Below are 12,697 nucleotides of genomic sequence, written 5' to 3'. Positions count from 1 at the left end.
CACTTGAATTACAAATTAAATGATTCGCTCCTCTTCTCCGCTGTTTTCCCCCTCTTCCTTTCTCCCTTTTCTTTTCCTCATTCAAGTCTGTCCCGTATTCAGCAAGTGAAAATAAAAAATAAATAAAATAAACAATAAAAGGTGAATCAAATACACCCAAGGCTGGGATGGTCCATTTATGGTAAAGTAAATCCGTTGGGCATCTTTCTTCGCCTTTAGACAATAATTCTGATGGCAAAAGATGGTTTTAATTTTGCACTCCAGTATGAACACCCATAACCCCAACCCAAGGATCACCACAACATAACCTAACACACCTACACCTTAGTTCACAGATTCACTTTGTTTAAGGTTTATTTCTGGGATTTCACACAACCCAGGATTCAAATCATGAATACATAATGGGCTTGTATTTGTCATGGTCCTGAGTCTGAGGACTCAGTGTTTTGTGTTTCCTTATGCTTTTGTTCATTCAGAGTGTGTATTCTGTTGTGATTTTGCCATTTGTTAGGTTTCTGTTCTTTGCCTGCCTGCTTCCACTTCTCTGTGTTCCCTCTGTCTGTCCATGGTGTTATTGTGTCTGCTCATGAGTCTGCCTGTCAAGTTCAGTGTCCTGTCTGGTTCTCTGTGTCTGTTAGTTTCCTGTTTTATTCTGAAAGTTCATGTCTCATGTCAGTGTGTTCAGTTTTACCTCTCCCCTGTCTCGTTAGCCTTATTGCTCCCAGCTGTGTCTCCCTCCTGTGGCCCATTCCCTGATTACTCCCCGTGTATTTAAGCCCTGTGTTTTCCTGTGCTCTCTGTCGTGTCGTCTGTTTAACTCCATGTCAGTCTGCATTATTCTGTTACCTGGTATTCATTCTGCGTCTCTCTGCCATCTCTCTTTGTGCATTTCGCTCCTCCTCCCGTGAGTGTCTGGTTTAAGTTTTGTTCTTTAGTTTTCCCAGTTTAGGTTTGTTTACTCCCCGCTCTGCTCTTCCTGTTTTGTCACCTTCTCACCGCTGTAAATAAATATTCACTCGCACCCCAGTCAGTGCCTGCATCTTGGATCCTTTTCTCAATTCACCACACGACTGCTGTGCAGCCGTGACAGTATTTACAACATTATGAATGAAATGTGCTCTATTTTGAAGCAGCCAGCCGGCCCCCTCCCCAAGCAGCAGGCGCAGCTCGCAAACGGAGGGCGTCCTTACTCCCAGCAAATGGGCGATAGAAAACCGATCGGTGCCTGCGACAGTCAACTAACCCAGACTATGGGGTTAATTGTAACATTTCACTCTTTGTGTTTGAGGCCATACCATGCAATGGGTAATTGTGCTGCAGAGAAGATAGCTGCACTATTTAATAGCAGAGACATGTAAATACTTTGCATTACATTTTGAATCCACTACCTTAAACGAGCTCCAATTTACAGACAGAAATGTCAAAAATGTTACAACTATCCCCGGTCTCCCCTACATCGCTGCAGCTACTGCTCACATTAACAACATGTTTCTTTCTTTTAAGCTGTTTCTGAGCTTAAGAAACCAGTGAAGCAAACAAGACAGCAACTGTCTCAAGTTAGGCAAAGAAAAAAAATGGGAACAAATTGGGAAAGACTGTCAACGATATCGTTTTGCAAACTTTGGTGAAACCGTATCAAAAACTGTCCTTTGTAAATGTTAGGATATTTTGTCTTTTGTCATCATTTACTTCCACAAATCCTCTTTTATTTTCTTAAGCGGACTTCTTTTGTTCTAAATTCTTGACGGGTTTGGATGGGTGTGTCAGTTTATCTTACTCATCCATTTTCAGACCACGCCCCCTCAGCTCAGCACATAAAGCTGAGCATCACAGTGGGTTTCAGTGCATTCAGCGTCTGATCAAAGAGGGAAGAAGAAGAAATGTCCTGCCTGAAGAATTTCAGTCTCCTCATCTCATGTGTGCTCCTCTTCATCATCCAGCCAGGTGAGTAACGTTTTCCACTGTAATTTAATTTAACGATTGGTAATTTTAATCTTCATGTAAGTAAGGGTAATGCAAAGTCACACTGCTGATATCCTTCAGGTGTTTGTTTCACTCATCTGTTCTTCACTTGATCATCAGCTGATTTATGTGTCCTGATGTTTTGTTTCTGTTTCAGGTCGTGGTTCTGAGATTATTAATGGGAAAGAAGTCGAGCCACACTCACTGCCTTACATGGCCTATCTTAGAACTGTGACTAATTCTTGGTGTGGAGGGACATTAATCCATCCACAGTGGGTGCTGACAGCTGCCCACTGCACTGGGTAAGAATCTGAGGTCCTATTTTCCTCAATTTTAAAAATAATGCAGTATTTATTTTCAATGACTATTATTCCTTCAGTAACTACCCAGAGGTCACTGCCCTCACCTGTGGTCACGAGCTCTGGGTAGTTACTGAAAGAATGAGATCAGGGCCAGAGCAGCAGAAATGTGCTTTCTGTAAACGGTGGCTGGCCTCTTCGTTAGAGAAAGCGAATAATACACACTGCTATAATTATGCATGCAAAGCTAATTACATTGAATGGAGAGGATGAATATAGAATATTTAAAGCTGATTTTTCACTCTCTTGTAAGCACAATATCTGTACAGAGGTGTTCTAGAAAGTTTTATTTAAGATGAAATAACAAGCAAAATATAAGTGTTGCACTCACTTAAAATAACACAGAAGCCACAGCTACATACACATCAAACATTTGATACATTTCTTCATCTAAAACATTTTATGTACATTTAAATTTCTTCATTCAGCTGGAAGAGACAATAACGCAGATTCACCCAAAGCTCAGTAACAGCTATAACCCAGCCATATGTAGTAATACACAATAATAAGGAACTATGATGACTGTTTTAGAAGCCGCTGACCTGTTAACCTTTTAAATATGTAAACCTTCATCACCAGATTGTGTTTTTTCTTTTACAGGAGTTATTGGGTGATCCTGGGAGCCCACTCCAGAACGAAAAACGAAAGTTCCAAGCATCAAAGAGTCGTTGAGAAAAGTTTTCCTCATCCTGACTACTGTTGTGCAAAGTTAGACGATGACCTCATGTTGCTGAAGGTAAGGTGATATATCAGGGTCTAGGGATGGGTATCGAAACCCGGTTCTTGTTGAGAACCGGTTCCCACTGTTTCAGTTCCTTGGTATTTTTTGCCATTTTTGCAAACGATTCCCTTATCGATTCCAGTCGCCCCGAATGACGTCACCACGTTGCGGAGCGTCATTTACCTGGCAGGAAACACGACGCCTAAGCGGCTCAAACGCTCAAAAGTTTGGTTACACTTGAGAACGGATGACAACAGAGCAACTTGCAATACTTGCAAAGTAGATACTTCATTTAAGGGAGGAAACACTACGAATATGCAAAAGCATTTGCTCACAAACACACGATGACCTTAAATGAATGTCGTGCTTTTAATTCCGCTCCGGACTCGTGAATCTCAACCCAGCAGCAGCGGTAACGTTTGCACGTCCTCTCCCGTTAATGCGGCAGGTAAATAATCAGCTAACAGTGCATATTATGTTAGCGCGATCTGCCTTATTACAAACCTGCCATCACTGTGCATGTAGGTGACCATGATGAGAGAGACAGACAGAAGCTGTGTTCCAAAATGTCGGCTGCATCCTTCGGAGGACGCGGCCTTCGCGGTCTACGTGGGCTGGGTCCTTCGAAGACCGAGAAGGCCAGAAGTGCGAGGCTGTGAAACGGAACGGTCTAGCCTTCAGATCTGCGTCACCGCTGTGTCGGTGGACTTTAATAAACTCGGCCATCTGCTCCTTGCTGTCTAAAATATAACAGGACACTGGAGTAAACTCTCGACCGTCTCACACTTCTGTTTAATCAGTTTTCTGTTTGACGTTTATTCAGCTGTGAGAAAATCCCAGAGGAACCCACCCGATAGATTAATAACGTTTTATTTAATCTAATAATCTAATAACTTTGATCTCAGCCAAATCGATTTACTCCGGAACAAATAAAGCACAGAAAAAATGAAAACAGTTACATTTTTAAGTGATTTATATATCATGTTTAACCTGAGTAGCAAAAGAGCGGGGATCTGAAAACGACGAAGCGATTCCGCTGTTCTCGCCGACTCGAGTGACCACTGAACCCCCCGGCTTGCTATCCAGCGGGTGGGTAACAGACGTCTCCAAAAACGTCGGCGCACTTTTGCAAATATTTGAAAGCTTCTTTCAAATATGTTAAAAGTTTATTTTGTGACCCAGAAAGATTAATAAGACTAATTTTAAAACTTAGCAGCGGCCGCCATTGTTGGCAGCTGAAATTTTGCTGGGCCGCGCTATGAATTCTGGGATATGGTGGGCCGCGAAGGACACACCCGACCCATCCTTCAAATTCGGGGAAATGAAGGACGCATTTGACGGCCGCATTTGAAGGAGTCGACGAATTGGTTGGCTCAGATGCTGGCAGTTCTCGCTGCAGTCTACCGTTAGCGTCTCCTTTCAGGCAGGATAGACGAATGTCACCGAGCAGAGACTCAGTTTGTGGTCAAAGGCTTGAACCCGTTTGCACCCAGAAGTGTGAGACGGTCGATTTTCGGTAAGTGAATGTGTTTAATTGTAGGCAGGGACATTACTGGATATTCTTGTGTAATTGTTACAGAATAATTTATGTTATACTTTGTTATTGCTACAGAAGAATATTTATTTTATTATTTTACATTTACAATTTTTCCCCGGGGACCCTGTGACACCCCATTGAAGAGTCATAGGCTGGATCTCTGAAGATCTCACTGTTGGGTTTGTAAGGCCATGTTACTCCTAAATTTCTATCTTGTTCAAAGAGAAGATATAAAACAAAGTTCTGAGCTAATCGACCTTAGTGTTCTCCTTTTTAAAAAGAATCGAAAATGGAATCGGAATGGTGAAAATCTTATCAATACCCATCCCTATCAGGGTCTGATACAAATAATGTAAATCATAAATGGACGGGTTCTTATTTAGCACCTTTCTACTCTACCTGAGCACTCAGAGCGTTACACAACATGGCTTATTCACCCAAACACATCTTTCTATGCTTAAGTGCTTTCTAACACTCACACACACTCACACTCTCACGTAGCATCAGAGAGCATCGTGGGGTTCAGTATCTTGACATGCAGACTGGAGAGACCAGGGATCAAACACCAAACCATCCGATTAGTAGATAACCTGCTGTACCTCCTACAGCCAACTCAGGTTTTGCTCACTTAACTAAAACTTAGTTTCATTTTTTTAAAATATAAAATGTATTTCCATGTCTTTATAGACATGTTTCAACTCAGCACTGCACATATTTCATATTTTCCAAGCAAAATATTAGAAATAAATGAGTGGTGCTACAACTCTTTAGCAAATATTTGTTTATTTAATGTAGTTAATGTGGAGAGATTCATCACCAATATCTGAGATTCTTTTTAACTTTTTTTCAGCTTAAAGAACCGGTGAGGAAAACCAGGGCAGTGCAGTGGCTCGAGGTTGGCAACACTGTGAGAGACCCGGCAGCTGGCAGCACGTGTCTGGTGGCTGGATGGGGAGAAACTGAAAACAACCAAACATCAGACGTCCTCAAGTCTGTCAATGTGACTGTGGTCGACAGGCAGACGTGCAACTCTCGTGATTATTACAACCACAGACCTGAGATCACCAAACACATGATATGTGCTGGTTCAGATGGTACAAACGTCGCTGATACCTGTCAGGTACGTATGAAGAATACATGTATTTTTCCTTGTTTCCTTGCATTCAGCTCAACACCTGAAACACTGTCATGTGTTTGTTCTTGCTGCAGGGGGATTCAGGAGGGCCGCTGTTGTGCGATGGAGCGCTGGTTGGAGTCACTTCTTTTGGACGGGGTTGTGGTGTCATTACAAAACCTGGAATCTACTCGTTTATCTCAGAGAAACAACTGTACTGGATCAAAACCACGATGAAGTTATTCTAAATGTGTGAAACCACCAGCATCAGTCTGCATGATTTGATGTTACATCTGTCAGTGTTGTCTCTGTAGACCTTTATTCAGTTTATCATTTCATTGTTCCTCTTACAGTTTATGATAATTTAGTTTCTGCCAGCTTAATATACTTTTTTTTATAGATTCTGCACTTGGTTAGTCCACCACATGATCTTATGGCAGATAAGTTGGACTGACCTCCCTCCACATTTTAGGCCTACTGTAAAAATAAATTGGAAACACTGTTTGAAATTTTACCATCTTTCACCACACAAACCAGACAGAAACATGGTTGTATTTAATCATCATTTTTCCAAACAATTTAAAGAACTCCCAGACATGAGTGCTCCTGGTTGTTGCAGATGAGTGCGGCTGCAGTAAAACCAGGGAGAATTTATGTGCACACAAAGCCACGGTTGTAATATGAAACAGAGATTATTCAGACTGTCAAACAGACAGATTCAGCAGCTCATATACAACCAACTGAAGATGAGGCTTGTGGACAGGTTTGTTGAAAAAGACACATTTTGCATTACTGTTGCTTGAAAACCAAAAAAACAAACATCTTTTCTACTTTCTAATAAAGCTGGAGGCATGAATAAAAAAAACACATTTGCTCTCTTTTTCTTTGATTGTACTGCAGTTTCAAACTGTAAAGTAGCATCGTTAATATAATGAGTTTACAGTTACAGTCTAGTTTGAGGCCCAAGAAACATTTTTACTGCTTTTTGAAAGCATTGCTGTCGGCCACAATGTTGGCAATGTTATGTGACATTAGTGATGTTTGTACTTTCAGCCTCTACACACACACACACACACACACATATATATATATATATATATATATATATATATATATATATATATATATATATATCTCAGTGGCTTCTATCTCCTCCTTTGGCCAGCCTATTACCCCAGCAGGGTACCTGATCACGGGCAGGGCGTATGTGTTGATGGCCCGGATCTTGTTCTTACCATTCAGCTGACTCCTCAGGACTTGCCTGACCCTCTGCAGGTACTTGGTGGTTGCAGCCTTTCTAGCGGCCTCTTCATGGTTCCCATTTGCCTGCGGGATCCCCAGGTACTTGTAACTGTCCTCTATGTCTGCAATGTTGCCTGCAATGAAGCCACTGACATAAAGACAAGAAAGCTCCTGACCATGCATGGAGGGTTTCACCCCAAGTCCAGCACCCTGAGGCTGTACGCTAAGCGGAAGGAAGGGGGCCGGGGACTGGTGAGTGTCAGCACCACAGTCCAGGATGAGACAAGGAACATCCAAGAATACATTGGGAAGATGGCCCCAACTGACCGAGTGCTCAGTGAATACCTCAGGCAGCAGAAACCCAAGAAAGAGGAGGGAGACGAGGAACCATCATGGAAGGACAGGCCCCTGCACGGTATGTACCACCGGCAGATAGAGGAGGTGGCTGATATCCAGAAATCCTACCAGTGGCTGGACAAAGCTGGACTGAAAGACAGCACAGAGGCACTAATCATGGCAGCACAAGAACAAGCTCTGAGTACAAGATCCATAGAGGCTGGGGTCTATCACACCAGGCAAGACCCCAGGTGCAGGCTGTGTAAAGATGCCCCAGAGACAATCCAGCACATAACAGCAGGGTGCAAGATGCTAGCAGGCAAGGCATACATGGAACGCCATAACCAAGTGGCCGGCATAGTGTACAGGAACATCTGTGCCGAGTATAACCTAGAAGTCCCGAGGTCAAAATGGGAGATGCCCCCAAGGGTGGTGGAGAATGACCGAGCTAAGATCCTGTGGGACTTCCAGATACAGACGGACAAAATGGTGGTGGCTAACCAACCGGACATAGTGGTGGTAGACAAACAGAAGAAGACGGCCGTAGTGATCGATGTAGCGGTTCCGAATGACAGCAATATCAGGAAGAAGGAACACGAGAAGCTGGAGAAATACCAAGGGCTCAGAGAAGAGCTCGAGAGGATGTGGAGGGTGAAGGTAACGGTGGTCCCCGTGGTAATCGGAGCACTAGGTGCGGTGACTCCCAAGATAGGCGAGTGGCTCCAGCAGATCCCGGGAACAACATCGGAGATCTCTGTCCAGAAGAGCGCAGTCCTGGGAACAGCTAAGATACTGCGCAGGACCCTCAAGCTCCCAGGCCTCTGGTAGAGGACCCGAGCTTGAAGGATAAACCGCCCGCAGGGGCGTGCTGGGTGTTTCTCATAATAATCTGACAGTACTATAATATTGGCCATATTATATTTACATTACCACAGTGAGATGACTTTGGTCTCATGAACAACATCAGCTAATTGTTATTTACTAGCTAATCTTAAATGACTGTTCAGCACAGACATGAAGCCCAACAATCATGTTTTACAGTCCCGTGGTCTCAGCCTCAGATACTCAACTAATCAAAGTGATTTCATGACAAAAATGAATGACCAACAAAACATTTTTTTCTCCTTCATTTATGTCACACAATCTCGCATTTCTCGCGGTTAGTATCATTGTTGCTAGGCAACCTCAACAGCGCGACGAAGGCTAGACCGTCCCATTTCACAAGCCTCTCACTTCCTCACTTACCGTACGTAGTACACGTAGTGCACGTACTTCAAGCGTGCAGACCCTGAATTGGGACACAGCCAGTGCCCCCCAAAATATAGCAGAGACTGCCACCTAATGGTGGAGTATAAAACTACATGTCAGTTACATGTAGTTGTCTTTTGCAGGAAACCTTTTCATAAATATGTTTAGAAGAACACAAACGAACAAATTATTGTTTCACTGAACTTAAAATGTAAAACAAAGGCAGTGACATTAATTTTTGATGCCACAGAAAGACTTTGTAGCTGCTGTAGCAACCATAAACACTTTGTGGTGTATGTTGTTGCGTGTCTATTCCTGGATTTACGGTTGTCATTTGGAAAGTGTTGAACGAGCAGGACATGTGTTCACTCGGTCGCTGGTGTGTCAGCAGGGAGGCTGGGTGAGTAAGGGGAGGGTGTTTCTTGTTTACGGCTGTCAGTCATCTTGATAAGTTCAGAGCACCTTGGAGTAGCTTCCTTTTGCTCGGGTTGACTGCAGCATTGATAGATTATTAAACATGCAAATAAACAATTTATGGACCAGTTCTTGGAAACTGGATCAATTTGTTGGGTTGTTACGAGTCATTAGAGCAGTAGTCCTTACTTCAGCCTCATGTGGCTAAATTGGTCATGACAGCAGCATTTTGAAAGAGTTCTCGTACAAACAAAGAAAGTATTCGTTTTTTTACTTCTGTGTCTCGCTTTATTGAAAAGCACAGAATATACGTAAAAATGTATTTGTTTTGATGTTTCCAAGCACAAACACTCAAATTTAGACATAAACAAACAAGGAAGCATGTTCAAGAATTTATCTGTCACAGTCTGGCGAGGGCAGACTGTAGGGGTTGACAAAAAGACCCAAAACGCAGACTCCAAGGAACAGGGAACAGAACTTGAAATGTTAACAAAAGGCGAGCCGTTTAATATGGCTGGTAGAAAAGGTACAAACAAAGGGCAAGGCAAACTGAAGCAAAATTAACACAAACCTAAACTGGGAAATCTAAACAAACAATAAGAACCTAGACAAGAAACTTGGAAGCATGGAATGGGAAACATGGCGTGGACAACAGACGACCTGACAATCACACACTGAAAACAGAGGACTTAAGTACACAGGAGGTGATTAGGGGAAGTGGGAACACATGGAGGAACAGCTGACTGACATGAGCCTAAGGGAAGTGAAACTAAATACAATGAACAAAGAACACACGACTCCTTCAAAATAAAACAGGAAACATGAGACAGACATGATAATACAAACTTGATAACATAAGACACGCAGCATGAAACACGATGGGTGAGGGAAACTTAAATACAGTCGAAGAAAACACAAGGAGTCTAATAACCAAATGAACTTAGATAACCTAATGAACAAAATAAACTCAAACTTAAAACGCTGGGTCAAAAGACCCAGGATCATGACAGAGCCCCCCTTCAAGGGCGGATTCCAGACGCCCAAAACCATGAACAAAGAAAAGAAGCAACAAGAAAACAAACATGAAACAAAACCACAAAAAACAAAGAATCTGAAGCACTCAGTCCAAACACAAGGGCTTAAGAGTCTGAGACCCTGTTTCAGGAGGGCGACCATGATCTCGGCAGAAAAGGAGTTCATGGCAAAGTAGTTCAGGTGGCCGACCTGGAGGCCGATGGCACAAGAATCTAAAGTCAGGCAGATCAGCGGGCCGTCCTGGAGGTCGACAGCATAGCAGTTCATAGTTCAAAGGTTCTGGGAGCCAGCCACGAGGAAGGTGGCAGTGGTGAAGCAGGTATGGCTGGCCACACTCGGGCGGCTTGGCTCGTGGCCGGCGGCGATGTGGACGAGACCTGTCGGGTGGCTTGGCTGGCGGTCGACGGTAGTGTGGATGTGGACGTGACCAATCGGGTGGGTTTCCGTGAACAGGCTGTTTTGACAGGCCCCGGAAACAGCCATGCTGGACGTGGCTTGGCAGGCGAGACGAGCAGAGGCGTGGCGTCGACTTCTGGCTGGGTCGTGGCAGGACCAGGCGAGGCAGGACCAGATAATGGCGCTGCAGGCGACGGCGTGGAAGCCGCAGGTGGCGGTGCTGCAGGCGACGGCGTGGAAGGATGCTGGACGGGCTTGGCTGAACCTCCAGCTGGCGCAACAGGACCAGGCGAGGCAGGGCCAGCAGGTGCGGAGACCTCTGGCTGAGGCGAGGCAAAACCAGGCGAGGCGTCGTCCTCAGGCTGAGGCACGGGAGCTGCAGGTGGCGGCGCTGCAGGTGTCATCGAAGAAAGCTACAGCCCATGGGCCGCCCCAGTTGTTCTGGTGCGAAAGAAAAATGGTACGTGGCGTTTCTGTCTCGACTATAGGAAACTCAATGCAGTGACAATCAAAGACTCTCATCCTCTTCCAAGGGTTGATGATGCACTGGATGCACTGTCAGGTTCTGCCTGGTTCTCCACAATGGACCTTCAACATGGCTGTTGGCAGGTTGAACTGGAAGAGAAGGATCGTGAGAAAACTGCTTTCACAACCGGCAGTGGACTTTACCAATTCACTGTTATGCCCATGGGACTCACAAACGCTCCAGCCACATGTCAGCGGTTAATGGAGATGGTACTTCGTGGCCTTCCCTGGAAAACCTGCTTAGTGTATTTGGATGATGTCCTCATTTACAGCCGCTCTTTCGCAGAACATCTCCAGCACCTGGAAGAAATTTTCAGCAGATTCCAGGCAAGTGGCTTGAAGCTAAACCCCTCAAAATGCTGTTTTGCCAAAGATCAGGTACAATTTCTGGGCCACATGGGAAATGTGAACAGTGTGCAAGCCTGGCCTATTCCACAAACAGCGACAGAAGTAAGGTCATTCCTTGGACTTTGTTCATATTATCGCAAGTTCATTCAAAACTTTGCACACCACAGTGTCCCCCTACATGCTCTCACTGAAAAGCATGCAACTTTTCAATGGACTTCTCAGTGCCAGGATGCATTCATGTATCTGAAACATGCCCTCTCAAACCCTCCAGTGGTTTCATTCCCTGACTTCACATTGCCATTTTCTCTGTATACTGATGCTTCAAGCACAGCTATTGGCAGTGTACTAGCTCAAAAACAGGGACAGCAAGAGAAAGTCATTGCCTATGCTAGCCATGCGCCTACAAAGGCAGAAAGAAAGTGGTCGACTTATGATCGAGAACTCTGGGCCATTGTTTGGGCAGTTAGACATTTTCGTCATTATCTCTACAAGCAGCCATTTGTTATTGTCACTGATCACAAGCCCCTCCTGGGTCTTCAGAAAATACCCATTGACAGTGATAGAACTGGTCGCCGTGCTCGCTGGGCTCTTGAACTCGATCCTTTTGAGGGGACTGTGATTCATAAAGATGGCCACCGCCACCTCAATGCGGATGCATTGTCACGTCGCCCTGTCACTGGTGAAACCGTACAGCAGGACACAGTCTGCACTGCTTCTGCTACCTTGAAACCTGAAGAGAGGTGCGTAGGTCCTGCAGGCCCGCCCAACCATAGTCCCTGCAGTACTGACCAAAGACACATTCCATGCAATGACTTTCCTGATCCACGACTGCAGTGTGCAGCGCTATCTGTTTCATCCACATTTGTGCTTGAGCTGCCTGAAGATGATCTCAGAAGTGAACAACAAAAAGATCCTGTACTGTCAGAAGTCATTAGCTGGAAAGCTAAGGGTCAGAAACCACCCTACTGGCGTATGAAAAAATGCCCACCTCAGGAAAAAGTGCTATGGATGAGTACTCTAGACTTACCTTTCACGATGGCTTACTCTGTCGTAAAGCTTTCAACCCGTCCCAAAAATCAGTGTTGCATCAGTTGGTTGTTCCTGAATCTTTAAAAGACACTGTCCTAAAGCTCCTGCATGGCAACCCAGTGTCCGGTCACCTATCAGCAGATAAGGTCCTGGAACGTGCTCAGCAGCTATATTACTGGCCATTCATGTCACGTGACATCAGAATATGGTGCACACAATGCACTCCATGTGATGCCAGACGGAATCCCACACCTCATCACAGAGCTCCAATGAAAACAATTGTTAGGTATTTTGATACCATAGTAGCATTTACAGGATATTGTTTTATACAGGAAAACTGTTACTCAATAAGGCCCAACTACTAGTTGTTTTTCTCTTTCTCTGTGACCCAAGAATTAATGTGTAGGACTCACAAGCTGGTACCCCAAGGT

General features: G+C 44.5%; 1 protein-coding gene across 1 annotated transcript; it reads left to right on the top strand.

Moving 5' to 3' along the window:
* Nucleotides 1-1,859: 1,859 nt before the first annotated feature.
* On the top strand, nt 1,860-6,437 carry LOC146697648 (granzyme K-like). The gene is made up of 5 exons (XM_085476507.1): nt 1,860-1,944; nt 2,120-2,264; nt 2,922-3,057; nt 5,430-5,699; nt 5,789-6,437. Exons 1-5 carry the CDS (start codon nt 1,881-1,883, stop codon nt 5,939-5,941), a joined length of 768 nt encoding a protein of 255 aa, XP_085332633.1. The 5' UTR covers nt 1,860-1,880; the 3' UTR covers nt 5,942-6,437.
* The last annotated feature ends 6,260 nt before the right edge of the window (nt 6,438-12,697 follow it).

This window comes from Copadichromis virginalis, linkage group LG12 (assembly GCF_057382275.1).
Source record: "Copadichromis virginalis isolate Kocher_CV1m ecotype Utaka linkage group LG12, C_Virginalis_male_GT1.1, whole genome shotgun sequence".
NCBI classification, from domain to species: Eukaryota; Metazoa; Chordata; class Actinopteri; order Cichliformes; family Cichlidae; genus Copadichromis; species Copadichromis virginalis.
This window is presented reverse-complemented; position numbering and strand designations above follow the sequence as displayed.